Consider the following 22,783-nt stretch of genomic DNA (forward strand, 5'->3'; position numbering starts at 1 on the left):
TTTCTAGTAAAAAATGAAAATGACTTTATTAAAACTATTGCTTGTTGGATTTAGCCTTTAATGATTTTATGCAAGTTGATGTCTGTAGTCATGAAAAAGGTTAATGTGGCTTATGAAAAGTTAAGATAGTAATAAATAAGGTCTCAGTTAAGGTCAGACCACTTTCAGTAAATGGGATAATACGCTACACTCTGACTCTTACATCTGTCAATAATAAAACAATGGCTATTTTATTCTCTTCCTTTCTCTCAGAAGAGCCAAAAAACCCTGCCAAAGGGGGGTGTGATTTTGGATAAGGGTGTGCACAAGTGTGGATTTTTCTATGTGCTTTGAATGTGTGTGTGTGCGTGCGTGTATACTCACTATATCATCAATGGCGTCTTTTACTGCAGTGATGGTCAGCACGAGGGCTAGGGGAACAACTGTAGTGAACCAGGAGAGAGAGGAGATGGCAGGAATCACCTACACAACATTCAACAAAAACAACAATTGAGTGTACATTGTCTGTCTCAATGTTTGTAGATACCACTTGTCATGAATCAGCTATAACGCATAGACAGAACGTACAACAGTGACATGCTGCTTGCCAAATAGTGATCCCACATCCATCTATACAGTTAAACCTCAGATCTTCAGTCAATATTAAGCTTTTTAGTTTCAGCACATATCTGTTAATATGTTTAACGATTTACTCACCACTAATAGAATGTCTTTTTAGACCGTGATGATAATGTGGTGTACCTTAACATGTCAAATGACTAATTTCACATTCCAAAGTGTCAGCATATTCTTTACCTCGACATTTCCGGTAAGTTCTCTGACACTTTCAGTATCAGAGATCACTGTTTCCCTTTTTATCTCTGTGATACAAATGATTTATTAATGACTTTTAATGTGTTTACAACCTAATTAATAAACATGTAATGAACATATTTTAAACCCTTTATAAACCTTTCTATATTTAGCCTTATTTTAAAGTGATACCATGTATTGTTATTCATTGTAGGCTGCACACTTTGTGGATATTAAACATGCTTTTATGAGCCCTTTAAAATAATAATAATAAATGAATGGAATGCCCTAGAACAGCTAAACATGAGCCTGTGATCACCATGCTCTATGCCAAAAGTCACCCAAAGGGGTATAAATACCCCCAACATTGGACTGTGGAGCAGTGGAACTGTTTCAGAGAAGGTACTGTGGTACAAAGTGCACTCTTGTCAAGTTTCTCATTAATTTAATAACAATAATGAGATAAAATGACTTTCACAGTCCCAAGGTCAATGTACAGTCGAGTTGAATTGAGAGACGTAGTGATGTGGAAAAAATGTTTTAAACTGGACATTGAAGGAGGTAATTGAAGGCCACAGGTGAAGAGGAAGGAGTAAGCTTGGGGAAACATAACAGTAAGGGATCTGACCCCATCAGTGACTGAGTTTTAGTAATGGCTAAGGGCCCACTGCCAGATGCCAAAGCATGCAAGATGTGCAGGGCTGTTGAGAGCAAGATTAACTGAAATAGATTAAGATGCGTAGGTGTTAGCAGATTTTCTCAGTGTGAGGAAGAATTCTAGTAGCTGAGCTATACTGAGAATATATTGCAGGAGATGCAAGGAAAGTGATAAAAGAAGATACGATTGTCAAGGTGTAAAAAAAAGATGATGTAAAGAGTGGACAGTCAATTTAAGAAGGGGCACGCGAGATAGTAACAAACACTCACAAAAGAGAGGGATAAAGGGATAAAAAATTCACACCTATTTTGCAAACTTCAGAGGCGGCTTTAACAGTCACTCCATCTATGTAAACTGTAACATCACAAAGTCTGCTTTCTAAGGGTTAAGGGTCAACCAGTACTATGTCAAATTTATTGGGGTTCATTTTCAACCAGACAGAATGCACTCCGGGCAGCACCATGGCATGGAGTTTTCTCCCTGTGTCTGTGTGGTGCCTAGTGTATGCCACCGGCCCTGTGTGTGTTTCTGTGTGCTGTGCCCTGCTATGTGATGATGTCCTGGATGTGCTCTGGCCTTGCACCCACTGTAACCCTCAACAGGATGAAGTGGTTACAAAATTGAAAGAATGGATGCAATCAATGTATTAGGTCATGAATGCAGGATACTAATGTGGAGGCAGAAGGTTGGTGGTCATTATAATGCAAATATAAATCTCATTATCAACAACATAGCAGTGAAATTGAAGATCATGACAGCAAATAATATCACCAACACCAGTATATATATTATGAATAGGAGGGGCCCAAGCACTGATTCCTGGGGAACTCCTTGACTAACGGCATCAATGCTAGATTTAGGTTTGCCAGGGGCAACAGACTAAAATCTAGTTATGATATAGAGTTAACCATACAAAATCATTTTTAGTGATACCAATAGCAGAAAGACAAGAAAAGTGTGTGTTAGAAAAGTGTGTGGGCTGAGCAATAGTAGCTGTGACAGATCACATTTGTGGAGCTTGTACTGGTGTGCAGTCTATATGTGAGATGCTATAATATAAAATGGGATGAAGAACAGCTATACTCTGAAGACTTAGAAATCAAATAAATCTTTAAGAAGCTCAGATCATAAAACACAGAACAGATTTAGGTGCAAAATCTTAGATGTTAATGTTCAATGCCACCATATGAGTCTTTATTTATTCTACATTTGTGTAATTACAATCAACTTCACTGGTTAGAACTCAGTTTGAATTTAGTACAGAAATAGGACAACACGTTCTCAGTGGAGTATAAGGTTTAGACACTGACTAGCGTTTACATATCGCTAACATAACACCCACAATAGAAGTTCACTGTGAGAACTTCCTGAACCAATGATCTAACTTCCTTTCTCTGACAAACTTCCCTTTTCACCACAGTGATATCAGACAGACATACACACATCAATGCATGGCACATGGACACTTTATTAGAAACCCTAAATTAAAAAATTGTAGTGTCTCTGGATGCTCTTTGGCTGGTGGACCAATCCCAACCTGGCAACCAACTTAACCTAAAGTGGCATGTTACAAGAAGTAGAAGGTGGCCAGTGAGTGAAAGTTGAAAGGGTAGTTTATAATAAAATGGCTACTTAGAAGAAGTGTTCCTAACATGTGGGCGATGTGTGAAAGTGGAATGGATGTAGAAAAAAAGGTGGTGTGTCTAATAATGTGGCCAATGAGTGGAAGACGAAGGGGTATTTCTAATAAAGTGGTCTCTGAGTGGAAGTAGAAGGGATGTTTCTAATGTGGCCAGTATGTGGAAGTCGAAGGGTGGTGTTTGTAAGACCAATGTGACCAATGGAAGTTGTTTAAACTAACCTGGAGGACGAGCAGACAGAGGAAGTAGGCATTTGCAATTCTCTGAAACTGTTCGAACAAATTGAGGGGCAGGAAAGTGAGCAGATTGTATTTCGAGGTTTTGATGGCGTTCGTCTGCATGGAGGGTAAACAACACATAAAAAACACAAACATTAGTCGCAATGCTTTCCATTCAATGTGTATTTAAAAAAATCCCTCATTCATGGTCTGTGTAATCCATGTATCATTAATTCTTTTCATATATTATGGAGGATCCAAATTCAGAATATGAAAAAACGTTAATTTATTCATTTCATACCAAAAACCAAATAACTGTTTTGTCTTTTTGATTTTATGCTCCAGTCAAAAATAGAAAAAATGAAATGAACCATGCGTCTGTGTACTTTTTGGTCGTTCTATTTCCAATTTAAAAACAGATATTAACAAATGAAAAACTCAAGGCTCTCACTTTAATTTCTTAAGTTTGTTCTTGTACGTTTATTGTTTTCAGAGCTGTTAGCTAGCAGGATGGCTTTACAACCACCCTCTGAAGACGGCGGTTAAACTAGCCACACGTCAGATTTTTGTGCGCAGATACTATAGTGACTGAGCTGTAATACATAATGCGCATGAAAACCAGAAAGTAAGCCCTTCATTTTAAAGGAAAAGTAACCACATTTAAGGGGTTTATAACATTATAATTTCTAATAAATACTTCAAGAATCCAATAGATATCAGTTCAGTGTTAACCATACAATAAGTATGAAGTGATATTATTATTTTGTTTAAGTAATAAGTAAATGGCATCCAAAATCCCCATAATTGTCCATTGCTTTTAATTATGACTGAAGTTTTGTGGGTGGTCTGTGTACATTTTTGTCATTCTATTTTCTTTTTAAAAATAGATCTTAAAAAATTAAAAACAGATATTTGAAACAAACAATATTTCTTTCAAGCAACTCAACACACGTATCTACAAAGCGCTGACTTTGATTTTTTATGCTTGCTGTTTTCAGAGCTGTTTGTTAGCAGGATGGCTTTAGAACCACACTCTAAAGCAATTGTACACATTGCAAGAGGGGACTATCTTCTACTTTTAGACTTTCAGAGTGTGGTTTTAGAGCCATCCTGTTAACAAACAGCTCTGAAAACAGTAAACGTACAAGAGCAAATGTAAGAAATCAAAGTGAGCAATTTGGATTTAAGCCCCTTGAGTTGCCTTGACGACAGTTTTAAAATAATGACCAAAAAGTACACGGACCAATTCTCGACTCATGGACACCTACTAGTCCAACATTTTGTCTAAAATTAAGGACACTTATTGGAAGTTTGGACCCTCTGTGCTAACAAGGAGACTTGAAGATGTAACACTTTGAAGATGTAGGATTTGATGGCCTTCAGCCTCCAAAAAAATATAGATTTTTAAAATATTTCCTGTTACTTAATGTTTACTACATTATTTTCATAATTTTATGTCTCAACAGCCACATTTGGGATTAGGAGATGTGTTTATTATTGTGAACATAAGGTCAGGGACACTGTGTTCTGCCTTCATACTCACCGCATATTTAAAGGAGAGATTGTATTCTCTGTCGTTTGCTCGAATCCTCCTCTCTGTCTCTAGAGATAGAAGGGGGGGGGGGCAACCATTCAGTTTCAAAATGAAGGGAAGGTTAAATTTAGTTCATATGTCATCATCATCATCATTTTCCTCTCCGCTTCTCCATTTCAGGGTCGCGGTTAGTTAATATGTGAGGTCTCCAAATTAAAAATTAAATCTATTTACAATGCATGAAAACAAACTTATGTGTGTGTAAGTCACCTTCCTCTTTCTTCTTCACACAGTCAAGGCCAAAGAACGACATCCCTGAGGCTTTGCTGCTCTATCTGACCATCATTCACCTGACAACACATAAACAAATGATTTATTACATTGGCTAAGTCAGAGAATAAGTAGAGCAAAGAATTATGTCCTCATTCTGTAGTCAGTGCTATGATGATACAAGGAAACCTGCTGTGTGTACACACACACACACACACACACACACACACTGCAAAAATGTTTGAACAGGGCAAAATAAGAGCAAAATAAGCTATAGAATATTCACGTCACACAGCCTGAAGGACAAAAGCCAGTGAAGGCAAAGATGGGATGTGGCTTAACACTTTGTGCCAAAATTCATGAGGGATTTGTCAAAAATTTTCAAAAAGAGCCTTTCACATAACAAGACCACAAAGAATGTAGGTCTTTCATCATTTAAAACACACAACACTGAGAACCCCCCAGGAATCTGAGTCTGTGGAGGACAAGCCCAGAAAACACTGTTAAAAGTGCATGACCTTTGATGGCTGAGATGGCTCTGTAAGAAAGCCACTGCATCAAGAAATGCAACTTAAATTGTATTACACTAGGAGAAAGTCATTCATCAAATCTATGACAGAAATGATTAAGAGTTGTATACTGAGATTTTAGAGAGACCCATCTCCTATGGCATATCACATAAAGGGGAATCAGACAAAGGGACTGAATAGGCAATAAATTGCAATTGTAAATCCTCAGTTCACCAACAATTTAAAAGTAAAGAAAATGTCAACATTCCGCGGTCTTAAATTGTATAAAGTTGTTGGCATCAAATTCTAAATATTTTTATATTAAAAAATACACCCAACCTAGTCATCAAATAAAGGTTCAAGACAGTGAGTGGCAACTTGCGTCCACTACTTGCCTCCAGAACTAATCAACCAAAGCAGACCTCATCAGATCTTACTAAGGTTTGCTCAGCTGAATGCCATCAAATCCTCACAGCCTCATGTTCCCACCTGAAATATATCCTCCATTTCAGACAAAATGCTAAATGAGCAAGTGTCCAACATATTTGGACCTATAGTATTTTCTCTACTTCTTACAAACAAATATATTGGACTTGTTGCTAATAAAGGTGAAGTGAACTGAAAGCACCACTGTGAAAGAACAAAGACGGCCTTTATTTAGACTCTGTCAAATCCATCAGAGATTCCCAGCTCGGAAAACTGCTTTCCTTTTTCACTTGTCTTCATCTGCCCAGAAAACCAAAATGACCTCACTCCTCTAATTATTTATAGAAACTACATACGTATATGTCCGGGAATGTGTGTCTTAAGATGAACACAGCAAGAACACACACACATGCACACACCAAACCAATACATACAGTCAAACTTACTACTGCACACAAACACAAAAACATACATACTATACACCATCTCTCTTTCTCTCTCTCTCTCTCTCTCTCTCTCTCTCTCACACACACACAAGTTAAAGAGCTTAATCACTTCAATAAAATAATTTGTATAAGTCTGTGTGATTGCTTTCTTTTCCCAAAGTATTGAAAGATGTACCTGAGATACTCCACCCACCTGTTTCCTCACACACCCTACAAGCTTCACTCCATAAAACTTTTACATAAAAAAATACCATAGAATTTCCTCAGAACTCCACATAAAATACACACAGAAAAATGGGTGCACTTTTGTGACCCTGCCAACTTAAAAATGTCCAGTCTGTTTCCAGATCTCTACACCCCAGTCAAAACAGGCCAGCTTATTTAGCACTGTCAGAAATAAAACATAGATTTTAGCATTAAACCAGTTTCCATTATTTTCAGGAGACTCTCTTTAAGTCTCTAAAAATCTGTAGCCATTTTTTCTGAGGTCAGTCTTAGAAGTTAGTTGCATTTTCTGTAACAAAATGCAAACCCATTCAGTGCTATTGAGGGCTGGACTCCAGGGCCAGTGCATGGTTCCAAGAAGACCAGCAGCTGTTGTCCTTGTGTTTTCTGTTTTGTGTCTATTACTTTCTCTTAATAGCTACTTTCAGATTCATATTGATGTGTTCTTTCCTTTCAGTGGAAAGGTGGATTATTCCTCTACAGCTAGGACTCACTGGATAATTGTTAATTGTCTACTTCATTGCTAAAATGCTCCTAGCTTCACAGAGCTAATATTAGCTAAATATTTAGCATTATGCTAATCATTATTAACATTATCACACAAGCCCCAGACTGTGGAAGCTTAAAAATACTTCATTATATGGTTTCTGACACTAATTACTTTAATATCAAATTAAAAATGGACCTTTAGACAACAAACATATCTCAACTAATTTGAGTAACTTTAAGTACGAAATTTCTTAGATGATTAGATTTTTTTTTTAAATCATAGCTCATAAGAAACGAACTTGAGTCCGATCATTTGCCAGCATTAAAAAGTAAAAAAACATGCCTGAAGTGCCCTCGAGTAAGGCACCTAACCCCCAAACTCATCCCCAGGCACAGAGGTCGTTGGCAGTCCCCTCCTCTGGTTGTGTGTGTGTTCACTGCCCCTAGTATGTGTGAAGAATTTCTCACTAGTGTGTGTTTATGTGTTCACTAGCATTAGTGAATGGATTGGTTAAATGCAGAGAAGCAATTTTCCTAAGGGGATCAATAAAGGTGACTCTTCTCTTCTACTGTAACGAGGTCATGAAGAGAAGATGCAGAGGTTTTGGGTTGATGGTTGGAGGGGGTGGGTTTGGGGGGTAGAAATTCTTAAGAACCTTTTGTTTTGTTTTTTACAGAAACACCCACAATGTGACCTTGTTATTTTTGACCTATTTTGTTCCTGTATCACGATTAAGCTCAGCACAAGGCACACCTTGCTGGCCATAGTTTCCAAGCATCCGCTCGTCTCTTGCAGAAAAACTGTTTTTCTGACCACATTTTCAAAACCCCAAACCCAAAGTCACCACCATGTTTACACTGCTGCAGCAAAACACCACAAACCTGTTCATCAATCTTAACACCCACACTCTGGATACCGAGGAAACTTTATCATTCTTACAACTACACCTCTACCACGCTATTTATTACTGATTACCTGGGTCACACATTCAGAAGCAGAAAATGAAAACATATTCAAAGATTTAATTGTAGACTCTGTTTGTATTTTATTCATCTTTATTCAGTATTTAATTTTCTATTAGTTACTCTGCAATAATCACAGTATACAGTGAGCAATTCATAACAGTTAAAGCATGATTAATAGTAGAAAACAAATCATTAATAGAAAATAGAACTGAATAGTTCATAATGAAAAATTCATAGCAGATAGAGTTATTCATTTTTTCATTTCTTTTTTTTGTCAAAAAAATAGCAGCTGCAGTAAATGTAAAGCATGAACACAGGTAATACTCAACAAATCTGATATTATATTTTGTTGCAGAGACGTCTGTGTATTTTTTTAAAATATATTTCAAATATATACATAATGTGTGTGTGTGTGTGTGCGCGTGTTTTCTGACTTTCTTTCCACACAAAGTGTACCCTGTGTTTTAAATTACTTTCATATGTCTTTAAGAGCACAGAGGGGTCTTTGTGTGTGTGTGTGTGTGTGTGTGTGTGTGTGTGTGTATGTGTGTGTAACAGAGCCAAACAGCAAACTCGTAAATGTTTTTTCAAGTTTCCTTTTGGAGAGGGTACAGCTTGACACACCACTTAAAATGCCTCTAGGTGTAAACCACTTCAGTCCTTTACTATTATTAACACACACACACACACACACACACAAACTTAGACTAATTCTATGGTCTTGTTTTTTTCACAATTGTAACATTACTATATTCTAAATGGGAATGCTGAGTTATTATAATTTAATAAATTGGGAAATAAGTAACTTCCACTGAAAGTTAAAAATGTTTTAGCCTTCTCCTGTATATTTCACATTTTGGAAATATGAGATTTTTATCTGACAATTCTAAAGAAGGGAGAAGTGTTTACTAGCCGTTAGTGAGTGGGAAATGTCTGAACACGTCTGGAAAGAATAGAGCTCTAAGAGTGAAACAAAGGGATGAAGAAAGAGTGTGAAAGACTTTTACACAACACCCCTTAATGGAAACAGTTAAACTTACACAACATTAAGTGTATGTGATTTTTATTCTAACTGCCAGGCACACACACACACACATATACAGAACACACAAACACACAACAGACCTCTTTCAAAATGGCATTCCTGCAATATAATTGCAGACATATGAATTTTGGATGTGTTTTGGAGCACACGGAGGAGACCCTTGAGGACATGGGAGAACACACCAAAGTCACAAACAGTCACCCAGAGCTGGACTTGAACCCCCAACCCCAGATTGCTGGAGCTGTGTGTCAGCGACAATACCTTTTGTGCCACCATGCCAGATGGCATAAATATTAATGATTTTATTTGAGATTGTAAGGGATGTGGTGTAGATTGTAAGTGACAGAGTGGCTGGATTAAGGATCCCTGGTTCCGTTATGTTGCCATATAAGCCATGACATGCTTGGCTTGGCAACAAGAAATGTATTGCCTTGTGTTCCATACTCTACCATGCACTGACTCCACCTCAGTGTCTCCTTACATTTCTTCCATTGTTTTTTGAAAATACAAGTGAGTTTGGGGTTGGTGGTCGTACACTTTCCAACATCAAGCTGAAAAGACTTCCTAAATTGCTCTGAGTAAGGGGATAACTAACATTATCCCAGATGACAACAAACCCGGGCTGCTCTGGTTCATCTTGTGTAACTGCTTTAATTAGTGCTTCCAGAAATATCATTATTTGTTCAGTCTTGTATGGACCCAGGGAGACATAGTAATAGAAAACTCCTTGCAAAGTAATGGCAGCACATTAGAGATTAGATTTTGAGATAGTATTTTCCTCACATTGTCCAGGGACATGAAGTAGAACTTGACATGGTTTTGTCAAGTTCTACTATAGCTCAGACACATTCATTCATTGTCTGTAAGCGCTTATCTAGTTCAGGGTCGCAGTGGGTCCAGAGCCTACCTGAAATCATTAGGCGCAAGGCAGGAATTCACCCTGGAGCGGGCACCAGTCCTTCACAGGGCGACACACACTCACACTTATGGACACTTTTGAGTCGCCAATCCACCTACCAACGTGTGTTTTTGGACTGTGGGAGGAAACTGGAGCATCCGGAGGAAACCCACACGGACACGGGGAGAACACACCAAACTCCTCACAGTCATTCACCCAGGGCAGGATTGTACCCACAACCTCCAGGTCCCTGGAGCTGTGTGACTGCGCCACTACCTGCTGCTGGCCTGCCGACACATTGTTTTTTTCTAAACCAAAACCTTTCATCATCAATAGAAATGAACTTGTGATTTCATCAAAGGACTCTCCATAATAGGAATACATGCACTGTACTATGACCATAGCGTACCACAAAACATAAGAGGACAGCACCTACATTTTCAATAAAAGTGAGGGTGGCTACAGATTAGGTCAAAACTTCAAGCTACAGGTTTGGCAGGTGCCATCCCAACCTAAAATGGGAGCATTTGTCTAGGTCTTACACTGAATTAAGGTTTTGAAGCTTTTGCTTAAGCTTTTACTTTTGGAATGTGAGTAATTTAACCGCACTCTCAGACAAACACACTCACACACAAACACACACACACACACTCACAGACAGTAATCCACACTATATATTAGCTCACACACACAGAAACATAGGAACTTTGTGTGTTGCACAAGTCACAGTTAAGTGCTGGAATAGAGAAGTTAGTGAGAGCTGAAACAATAGAAGGAAGCTGGAGACTTCTGGTCTGATAAACAAAATATCTGAACTTTTCAACCATTTCATTATATTCAGACTTGTATTCAGACTCATTTACAAATTAATATTAAACATTTCCTTCAGGGTGAATAAAGCCTTATCTTGTTACCTTAAAGAGCAGTATCATAATTCATTCCCAATTATCACACTCTGTCTGTAATTTACAGTTAATGCAATGGAGGATATTGCTGAGGAGATCAGACATAACACACTCCACTCAAATCAGGAAGAGGTTCAAACATGTGGGACCCAAAGCAAAAGCGCAAGACCTGGGATCACCCCCAAAACTGTCCCATCAGATAAACAGCACTTAAAGCATCCGTCTTTGAGAGAAAGGAGCCAAATAAAGCTCCTCACTCACATCTGATCTGAAACAATCTACAGCTGATTGTGTTCTTCCTTCCTCTGCAAGAAGAACAACTTGACACTATGTGTCTGAAAATAATAGCCTCTGCTCTTCTGGAAGACTTGACGCTAGATTTTTGTGAGGATTTGTGGGTAAACAACATTTTTTACAGTACTGATGTTGGATAATTAGTTCTGATTTCAAAACTCTTCCCAAAGGTATTAGGTGGAGCTTAACCACTCCAAAAAAGCACTGTTTCACCAATCCACAGCCAAATGCAAAGTATGCTTAGAGATTCTAGTGTTACCCTCATCAAACTCTGTTGTAATCTGCAGTTAATGACACATTATTTTCACAAAAAACACACATTTATATGATATTCTCAATAACTTCACACATGCTCATACACCGTACATAATAAACAGTCACAGACTTGTGCTACAGTTTTCCCAAGACCTGAGACACTCAGTACAAAACTATCATACTTTTTTAAAACACTCCCAGTCATACGGGCAGGGACATGCAAGAGAATCCCGCCTCACCACAACCCCCACCCTCCATCTCCGCCCCCACAAACACATACACACACACACACACATAGACGCCCCACCCACAAAAAGTTTTTTTTTCAGCAGCAAAAAAAAAACCTTACTATTCACACCCTACACTGATTCAGTGAAAAATGATTCTTAGATCAATGATTCAGTGATTCATGTTTCATTTCAGTAAGAAGAACTGTGCAAAAACACTTGCTCACCCAACATTTCTTTTGAAACGAAAGTGTCAGAAGAGGACTGGTGGCAGCTACAGTAACATCAGAGAGTTGAGGTACTGATGCTGGATGATTAGTTCTGGCACTCCAGATTACTTCTAGCTCCATCACTCCAAAAGAAACTGAATTTCTTGATTCAGACTGTACATACTGTGTAGGTTTAAACATCTGTGCACCTTAAAACTTGAATTAAGGTGCACAAAAAATAAAATAAAACATAAAAGTTGAATTCACTCAGTAGTCTTGTATCATGCAGTTCTTTGCCATTGTTCCAATTCATTGCCATCAAGCTATCAGACTTGTGAACACCTCCTCCCCACCTCCACTCTGAACTGGCTAAACTCTGATAAGAACTCTAACAGTAAATAAGAACCCACTACATATTGCTGCTATTGTTGCATCAACAATGTTTAATGTTTACTTTTCTTGTATTGCATAACGCACTTTACACATGCATATGCACTTTACCAACAAACTTGCACATGCATCCATACCACTGTACTCCTTAACTTTCTCTACTTATTGTTTTTCCTTACTTAGCTTAACGTTTTTGAATTTACATATATATATTTTTTTATTATACCTATTCTTATATCACTTTACTTTTATATTGTCTATTTACTTTAGACTGTTTGTAATTAAGGGAATGTCAAAGTAAGAGATGAGATGCGTATGAGAATAAAACTCTTGAATCTTGAATTGTTAGTGTTACTCCTATTGTAAATCTGTAATGTGTATTAAACATTTTGTCATCTCAGCACACACACACACACCCATGCACGCACGCGCACACACACACAGTTATATCAAAGGAATGAGAAAAGAGGAAGAAAAAGAGAAGAGAGTGAGGTTGGTGAAATCAAAGAGATCTTTAGGAGATTAAATCTGTAACGTCATTCCAAAATAACAGATGTGCAATTGGTCCTTTAGCGAGTCAGTCAAATTTCCTTTCCTGCAGTAGTAGGAGGTTCTTGGCCACGTTAAATGGTGAAGGGTACTAGACTACTCCCCAGAGTCTGGCAATCCGAGATTATTCATTCATTCATTCATTATCTGTAACCGCTTATCCAGTTCAGGGTCGCGGTGGGTCCAGAGCCTACCTGGAATCATTGGGCGCAAGGCGAGAATACACCCTGGAGGGGGCGCCAGTCCTTCACAGGGCAACACAGACAAACACACACATTCACTCACACACTCACACCTATGGACACTTTTGAGTCACCAATCCACCTACCAACGTGTGTTTTTGGACTGTGGGAGGAAACCGGAGCACCCGGAGGAAAATCTGAGATTAATAAATGGTAAATATTTGATTGGTAAATAGGTGATGGAGAAACATTTAAACTGAATAATTTCGAAGTATCTGTATTGTACCATTTGAAATTTAATTTGCTGTTTCATAAATTAAGCCAAAAAAGAAAAGTGGCAAAAACTGAAATACGCTAAACTGTTCTGACAGCAATTTCACAAGAAACAGAAGTAAGTTGTGGTCAGCTGCTTTTTACGTGGAATATCATCATTACCCTCTGACCTGTTGTGTGTGGAGGAAGTATGAGTTTGAGACATCACCACCATCATCATTATCATCAACACCATCACAGAGTCAACTTTTAGACATAGTGCATATTGAAGTCTAAATTCAGTGTTTATTTGGAGTTAAGTAAACACAGACAAATGTACTTGTTCTTCCATGTTAGTATTAAAAATTCAGAACAGTAAAGCAGACCAATAATAACCATTTTAAATTACAAGCATTAACATAACCATATTAAATAAAAAGCACACCGAAGCAGCAGTGGTTAAATGTATTGGAGTTCTACAATACCTAAAATTCTGGGCAATTTTCTCATGAGGGGCCTGATGTCACAATCTCACATATAGTTATTTATGAGTCATAAAATACACAATAACATACAAAAGCAAGTTAAAAAAAATTCTGAAAAATGAAAAGTGCAGTCAAAATGGAGAGTACCACAGATCGAGGAGCCTGGGGGCATTATCTATGTACCTCAAGAAGACCACTGGTCCACCTTTTGACATGATATGCTCTCTATATGTTGATACACATTGTGCCAGTCTGTTTTTCATGACGGGAATCGCTGTACATGACAGTTAAGAGGAACATTTAAAGAACAATTAAAGGAAATTTAATGGAGGAACTCCTCCACTCCACACCACAAAAACCACAGTTAGAAGCTAATTCAAAAAAATAGATTTCCACAAACTTTAGCTTTGACGTCATGGAATATGAAGAGGCAGAAAACTGGGATGTGGCTAACTGAGGGGTCAGCTAAAGGTAACTGCACACTACACAACCTCTTCTCATTTTAGCACCATTTTTAAAAATAAAAATCAGACCAATAACAAGCGGAAAAATCATCAAGGCCAAAGCAGCTGCTGCCTGAATAATTCACCTCATCCTCAGATGTTTACTCAATTCTCTGATGCAGACATGTTCTCACCTTACAGATAAGATCAGCTAATTTCTAATGTCCACTCCATTATTCATCCATTAACAATGATGGTGTCTTTTATGATGCGCTGCATTATTGGTGTGTGCTTTTTCACACTGAGTTCTATTGTGAGTGAGAGATTAGCTGCTAGTTATCAATGTTGCTACATGCTAAGTCAGATAACCTTAAAGCCTCACGGTCATGACTCTCTCAGATAGTTCAGCTTTATTTCAACATGAACTCAAATATAATTCTATTACAAGCATTTTTAGAATGTTTACTGATAAACATTCTACATTTACAATTACTCAGTAATTACATTTTAATTAAATCTTATTCTTAAAACGATGAAAATCTTAAAATGAAGAAAGTATGAATACTTGCAGTGTGGCCCTGATTAGGTTATTCAAAATTTGGATGACATGAAGGGCTCTTCTATAATTGAGTATATTATATATAATACATTTGACTATATCATACATTGTATATATATATATATATATATATATATATATATATATATATATATATATCATACGTGTCAAAAATGTGTGTCAAAAATGTTCCAGAAAATGCCTGAAGCAGAATCTACTCACGTTTGGGTTGTTTTAGATTTTAGTGCAGCACCGAATCCTGAAAAAAGTAAACCTCTATTCCTATAAAAAGAGAGATATATGGTTACATATATACAGAGTATATGATTATTGTTTATTAGTTTATTAGTGAAAGGTGAAATCTTTAGCACTGAAAACACACACGCATAGACACACACACACATTTTGGGAGCATTTTGGTGGTTATGTGCCTTGCTCAAGGGCACTTCAGCTGTGGATGTTCCTGCCAGTTGTGGGGAATGAACCAGCAACTATCTGGTCTCAAACCCACTTTACAAACTTTTAGGTCGGGCCCTGAATTTTACAGTGATTACAATTTACACAAGTATTCTCTGATCTCAGTATCTCATATGCATGTATCATGCTCCATAGTTGTTGAATATAAATTGTAACATGGGCGCCACGGTGGTGCAGTCACACATCTCCAGGGACCTGGAGGTTGTGGGTTCTAGTCTGTAAGGAGTTTGGTGTGTTCTCCCTGTGTCTGTGTGGGTTTCCTCTGGGTGCTCCGGTTTCCTCCCACTGTCCAAAAAACACGTTTGTTGGTGGATTGGCGACTCAAAAGTGTCAGCAGGTGAGAATGTTTGAGTGAATATGTGTGTGTGTGTGTGTGTGTGTGTCACCCTGTGAAGGACTGGGTGCCCCCTCCAGTGTGTGTTCCTGTCTTGTACCCAGTGATTCCGGGTAGGCTCTGGACCCACTGTGACCCTGAACTGGATATGTGGTTACAGGCAATGAATGAATGAATGAAATTGTAACATAAATTTTGCACAGGCCACATTTAATTATAAGTATGTTAACATCAAAAAATGAACAGTGATGATGATCTAAAATGCACAGAATGCTCTCTGTAGATAATGTCACTTTTTTTTTTTTTTTACTATTTTTATATATTCACAATGATTTTTACTCTACACAACCATTCAACTGGCCCAGGAGCACACAGTCATTTGCACACAGCTGTATGCATGAATTATGTATTTGGGGGTAAGCGGATTGTTGGTTTGTTTAGTCTGCTTGTAATGTATTTCCTCTGAAATGACTGCAGTTCTGATAAATCAGATAAAGGTTAAGGGAGAGTTTGAGATATTTCTTACAATAGCACTAGGTAATTTTCCATCAAAACGTTTTAATGAGAGTTATAAATTATAAATTTTAATATTGTTACTATAAAAAGCAACTCAGAAAAGATGAAGAATCAAGGATAATCTGGAGTGACCACTTTGTTGTTGCTTTTGTCAGTTTGCTGCTCAGTGATTAATCTAAAGTTTTCCTGTGAATTTGTGCAGTGTAGTTTCTGATGCAGGAACAGGATATTTTTGAACCAGAGGGCTTTGGACACAGGACTCTGGATTGCAAAGTTTAAAGTAGGACAAAGTGTCAAATTTGTTACACTGTTAAAATCAGTTGTATATAAAACAATTATTAACAATGTAACTCATTCTCTTAGTCTGACCCTTCACTCCATCTGTTAGTCTTCAGATTGAAGCCCAGAGGACACTTGAAAAGAAGAGTTCAGAAATCACAGCCACGTCAAAACAAAGCATGAACAGACTGCTCTTTAAAGAAGATTCTCTTCAGTCCTGCTCTACTTCTCATGAAGAGTAATGTGAGTCAGAAGAGAGGAGGAGGGGTTAGGAATGAGTGGAAATGGATAGAAGGTAAAAGAAGAGTGAAAGAGAGTAAGAATGGGAGAGAATCACTACTCGACCGATCAAAACATGGAAAGAGGGTGGGAGAAAAGAAAAACTCTTTGGCAGCGTTATCAAGTTACAGTTCTAACAACAAAGTCCTGTACTCTCTCTCTCTCTCACCACACACACGCACGCGCGCAACTATGGTATGTTTATGATCTTTTACCTTCAGGACTCACCTTTTTCTGTCCTTCCACTCGTCTGTGCACGGTGAGGGTGTGATAATCCACAGAAGTATTCTTACAAAAACACAATTTACACAAGCTTCATGCTCTCTGTCTCTACCTCAGTAGAGGGATGTAGACTCATTCACTTTCTCACACACACACGGGCACACACTCCAGATAAACACTAAACGGGGCGGGACTCTCTCTCTCTCTCTCTCTCTCTCATTTTTCCAATATCTCAAACAATTTCTCTCGCCCCTCTCCCTTCTCTCGTACTTTTACTCTCTTCCGTCTTTCTCTTTCACGTTCTTCGCTTCTCACTTTTTTCTCTCTTCCCTTTCTAATTTTTCTCTCGAGTCTCTTTCTCATACCGTTTGCCCCACCTTCTCTTCGTGCTCAATTTCTCCTTCTCGCTCCCCTCCCTAGTTCTCTCCACTCTCAACTTCTCTTTCTCCCTCTCCCTCTTTCTTAAAGTATCGATTTCCTGCACACACCAAAAAGGGAACTGACTTTTTTTTTCTTTTTTTTTTCAAATTTCCGTCTCCCGCGCTCTGAAAGCCCACAACACACACACGTTTGTTTTCGTGCATTGTGAGGCCATTTACACAGACTACCATTTTGTGGAACTTTACCCTTACTTTATCTATAACTACCATTGCCTAATCTTTACCCAAACTCTATCCTTACATTAGTTTTACCTTAAAAACAATCTCTACTTTAAAATAGACAATAGTACAACGACAATATTAAATGTTGGAACTGAGAAATTATTGGGGGTTTTCTTTTTTTTTTTTTAATATATGCCCATTTATTTAATGCTAATAAACTTCTGGAACATCTCACAGCTAATTAGGTTAAATAGCGGGTTAGTTTCATGGATGGGTGTAAAAGAGGCATCTTAAAATGGCAGAGTTTTTCAGAAGTAAATATGGGAAGGGGTTCCCAACACAAAGAAGTCAGAGAATCTGGAGAAAATTCTTTATGCAAAAGCACAAGGTCAGCAACCAATAACAACTGAATATCCATAATCTACAAGTCCTCAGGCAGCACTGCATAAAACGACATAAACACAATTCTTTAGTGCAGGATTACTAAGCCCTGGACCAATAAGCCCTTTGCACTGCACTTTTTGGTCTTTACCCTGCTCCCACCACCCCTAAGTCAACTATTCAACTCATTAACATGCCATTAGTGAGTACAAGTGCACATGTTGAAGCATGAAAAGCCTGAAAATGTGCGGCGCACTGGGCCTCCAAGACCAGGATTAAGAAACACTACTGTAGAGCATATCTCTATATGGGATCAGGAATACCTTGGAGAATTATATTCCCCCAACAGTTTGTCTAAGCATCCATAAATGCAAGATAAACCTCATCATGCAAAGAAGCAACCACATATAAACAGGATCCTTTCTCTGGGCCTGAACTCAGAGGGTGTGGGTGTATATTATTGCATGTGGTATGGGTGATTTGATTATTCTGATGGCACTTTAAAGTGAAGTAACACAGTAAATGTGTAAAGTTCCTCAAAAAATATGTTTCAACACTCGAAACATGGTCTTTGTTCTGTTATTACAGCTTTTTACAATTGCTAACAAGCACTTTCCTAAACTCTTAACACAACAACACAGTTACATCACGCAAGTAGACGGATAGGTAATTGTCTGCTCAAAAACATGTTGTTTTTATTAAATACCAACTCTACATTTCCAAATGCAAACAATACTTTCCGTATATACACTAACTATCAAAACACGGCAAACCCGCCTCGAAAGCAAGTCATTCTTTTAAAACACTAGCCTATGTTTCCTATCCAAGAGTAACATAGTCAATCATAGCACAACAACTGTCAATATACTAACAGTTGATGGCATTACGGTAACAGCATTACATTCTAGGTATGACATTATGGCATTCAGTGTAATTTACAACTCAGTGTTTTTCCCTGGAAACCACTACACAGTTTGCTTGAGTGTCAAAGGAGTGCATTTTTGGTAATATACCATCTACAAGTGAAAGAGTAGGCACAAAAGAAAAAAAGAAAGAGCACATTTCTCAAGCATTTGTAAATGAGACAAGAAAGATGTATACATTTGTTATTGGGAAAACTTTTATGTTAAAAAAATAGCATTTTGGAAACATGTAAATTGACTGTATTGTGAGAACAACATGAATTGTGTTAAAAGGTGTGCTAATTGTGTTTTAGAGTTTTGGAACTGTGACTACAGATTAGAAAAATTGATGTTAGTGATTGTAAAACCTGTAATCAAATATAGGGATAATTTTTTATTTTTTAGCTTGTTATTACATTCTTTTTTATTTACATTTTGACACCCAACATCTTTGGAATATTGCTGTATCTTTTTTATAATAGCTCTTCAAATTAGTCCAAAAAAGTAGAGTTTAAAATCAAATATTTTTCATATAACACAAAACCTATATTCAGTATTTAAGTCTACATGGTTTACACTCTATACATCACTGTGTTATATCCCTTATTTTATTTCCAGTCAAAAAAACTAAACGTTTCAAGAGATATTTATGAAAAGAACAGACAAAACATAATCCACTTGAATAATGAATAAGTCAGAATGGAAAAACAAGACTTTCCAAATAGTCCCCATCAGAAAAACACTTAAAGCTTTAAACTTTAAGTGAGGGGAGAAAAAGTACCTCCACTCTCACTTCAGATCTGAACACATCGTCAGCTGATTGTGTGAATCTTTTACTGAAGAGCAACTCAGCACTTGGGGTCTGAACGAAAGAGGATCTAAAGACAGAAGCCAACACTGAGAATAAGGAAACAGACACAAAGGATGATTAATAAAGCTGCTAGTGTAATAAATAGTGTAATAAAGCTTCTCAGAGCAATGGACTGGCCACCCAAGAGCCCAGACCTCAACGTCACTGAATTTACGTTACACTTTGGGTAAAATGAAATGGAGCTGAGGAGTAAATTTAACTCTTTTATTACTTTGTGTCAATTTGAGAGACCACAGAAAATAGGAGATAAATTGATAATTATAACTTTAAAGAAGACATTTTGTTTTAATTAAACTGCTTTTTTATTTACAAAGGCGTATTCACATTAGTAGGGTGCAGACGATGAAAACATATCTAAAATAAGATCATATGAATGTCACTGATAATGATGAATGACCTCTAAGTTGAAGAATGAGTTTTCTGGAGTCAAATCTGACTCTAAATTGCCACTGTTTTTATGCATAGTTTATATAAATAAACACAGAGCCAGAGCCATTGATAAATTGAGATAAAATGATACGCACACACTGATTTATCTCCAAGATATTTGTTAATATTGTAGTTGATGAGTCAACTCTTGGGAGTCGATTTCTAATCGATTCTGACATGTGCATTAAACCGATTAGCAACAAACACATGATGTTCATCAAGGACCTACACTTAACATATCATTTCTGACACTGGAACTTTGAAATGGAAATTTATGGTTGTATTTATGGTGGTTTTGACAGGAAATTAAACAAATTAAGGGTGGTGTCTAACTTCCCTAATCATGGACAGATGACTCAGAGCTGATATGCAGCAGGGTTCCTGGTGAAGATTGTAATACATTCACATTTTATTTACACTATTTGCTGAAATTACCAATACTTATCTGTGTTGTTTAATTCTAATGCAAACATTACATATAAACATTCACCACAATCAATAAACAATAGCTGAAAATTCAAAGTCTCTTTAAGGTCAAAGACATTAAAAAGTAGACAAACACGGCTCAGCGCAGCCATTTAAAATAATGGAAAAGACAACAAGGAAATACCATCCTTATTAGAACACTACTTTACCCATGGACCTCTGCTGGGTTGTTCTGTACTCTGTGGTTACATTTAGAAACCTTTTTAAAGCTCTGTTCTGCAGGATTTTCTAAATGCACTGAATAATTAACTCTTTGAGATCTGAACAAAGAGACTGAGGCTTGATCGGATGTGAAAAGTTCTGCTGTGGAACAAATTTTGAGTCAGACCCTTTGACAATGATAAATGGTAAATTATTCTTTCATTTACTCATTGTCTGAAACAGCTTATCCACTTCAGTGGGTCAAGAGCCTACCAGGAACCATTCGCCGCAAGGCCGCAACACAGTCACACACCCTGGACATTCACACTGTCACACACCCTGGAGCTGACACACCTCATCTTCCACTGCAGAAGTTACGTTCCAATATGCAAGAGCATAAGTGTGACAGTGACACTTCCTGTGTCATGTGCTATGACTTCTTATTACAAAAATACAGGACCTAAAGACATCCAACCACATGTGACCATCAGACGACCTCTGAGGGAGTCTTTCCTGGGACTCTGGGCAAAAACCTGGAATTCTGTAAAGCTGCTTCATGATGACTCGATACACATTGATCTGTAAATAAAACTCAACAGAAGCTGTTGTAGTTCATTCATCCAAGCTGCAGGAGGGAGGGAGCAGTGAATGTGGGGGAGACGGTTAACACAGGAAAGGAAGAGAGATAGAGAGGGGATGAGGAAGATAAGAGATATGTGTCCTGGAGTTTTTAAAGAGGGTTTGCAGACACTGTTATTGGATGAAGCTCCAGAACATAGTTCCACTGCCCCACAGGCCAAAACAAGAAAACAAGCAAGGAAATGACATGTGCTTGCTTTAGATATTACAGGCTTGCACTGAGAAATTTGCTCCATGTGTTAATTTGCTGTTATAAATAATAGTTATTTAACAGTGTGAACCTGCAATAAATAGCATAATAAACTATGTAAAACAAACAGTAAAATAAATAGTATCAAATGTTTAGCAGTGGTGGAATTTCACAGTTTGTAATTGTGAAATAAATATTAACATTTAAACATGTTCTTTTAAAAATTGGATTGTTTCTCAGTATGCATTTTTGTGTGTTCTTACATTCTTATGTTCTTGCTTGACATCATCTTTCACTGCAAAAGTTCTGTTCAAATATGCAAGAAAAAAACAAAAAACAAACAAACAAACAAACAAAAAAACAGCAAGAACTGTTAAAGTACCTGGATCTTCACGCTCCACCCAAAATAACAAGGAAGCAAGGTTCGTGACTTGCCAACGAGATCAACCTGAAAAGCCCATCATTCCCAGTGGCATCATGAATCAACTCTTGGGAGTTAGTTTCTCAAGAAGGTTCTTCTGGAGAACACATGTATATTATTCATGTTCTTGGTATTGAGAAAAAGCCCTGTTTTACCACCTGGTTTAACATTGCTAAATGTTTCTCATTAAAAATATATATGTCTCATGCATTTAAAAAGATTTTAAAGCAGGCTAAGGCTGTTTTAGTTACTATGCCTTTAAGACTCAAATGAAAATGAGCTCAATTGTGATTGGCTGAAGTGTTGGAATGAAACTGCTGTAGGCGGAATAAGAGGGAACAGGCAAATATATTGGTTTCTGTGACTGATTTTAAAACAGGTTCTTTTGCCATTTTATCCCACTTAACATGTAATTTTACAAAAAAAAGTGTGGGCTCTTAAACCTGCTTTTCCCGATTAAAAACCAGTGTTACACACTTTTACTTCATTACTGTTGTTTCATTAATATTTTTTTAGCATGTTCCTAATGTGATGTTTTCTTCATTGTGTTCTTTAGCCTGAGAAAGATACTGCAGACGTTGTCTCTGGAACAGGAGTGGCTTGATAATAGGAATGTAGCAGTTGGAGCTGATTTCTTCTGTGTGTTGACTCTAGATGCTCTGACACCAGCCTCAGCCCACTCCTTGTGAAGCTCTCTCAAGTTCTTGCATCGACTTTTCTTGACAATCCTCTCGAGGCTTGTTGCTTG

At 37.5% G+C, this 22,783-nt stretch overlaps 1 protein-coding gene across 3 annotated transcripts in view; it reads right to left on the reverse strand.

Annotated features, from left to right (window-relative positions):
- The window catches only part of LOC136678021 (probable phospholipid-transporting ATPase IM), a 38,862-nt gene extending 21,563 nt beyond the window's left edge, over nucleotides 1-17,299 (reverse strand). The window contains exons 1-6 of one of the 3 annotated variants that reach the window (XM_066655773.1): nucleotides 16,980-17,299; nucleotides 15,089-15,148; nucleotides 5,113-5,192; nucleotides 4,852-4,910; nucleotides 3,312-3,425; nucleotides 364-462 (exon numbers count right to left, since the gene is read on the reverse strand). In XM_066655773.1, the coding sequence (XP_066511870.1) occupies nucleotides 364-462; nucleotides 3,312-3,425; nucleotides 4,852-4,910; nucleotides 5,113-5,155 (315 nt within the window). In that variant the 5' untranslated portion in view covers nucleotides 5,156-5,192; nucleotides 15,089-15,148; nucleotides 16,980-17,299. Of the gene's footprint in view, nucleotides 1-363; nucleotides 463-3,311; nucleotides 3,426-4,851; nucleotides 4,911-5,112; nucleotides 5,193-15,088; nucleotides 15,149-16,966 lie in introns of all 3 variants that reach the window. The other 2 variants (XM_066655774.1, XM_066655775.1) reach the window with 2 other exon arrangements.
- Between the last annotated feature and the right edge of the window lie 5,484 nt (nucleotides 17,300-22,783).

This window comes from Hoplias malabaricus, chromosome Y, assembly GCF_029633855.1.
Source record: "Hoplias malabaricus isolate fHopMal1 chromosome Y, fHopMal1.hap1, whole genome shotgun sequence".
Classification (NCBI taxonomy): Eukaryota; Metazoa; Chordata; class Actinopteri; order Characiformes; family Erythrinidae; genus Hoplias; species Hoplias malabaricus.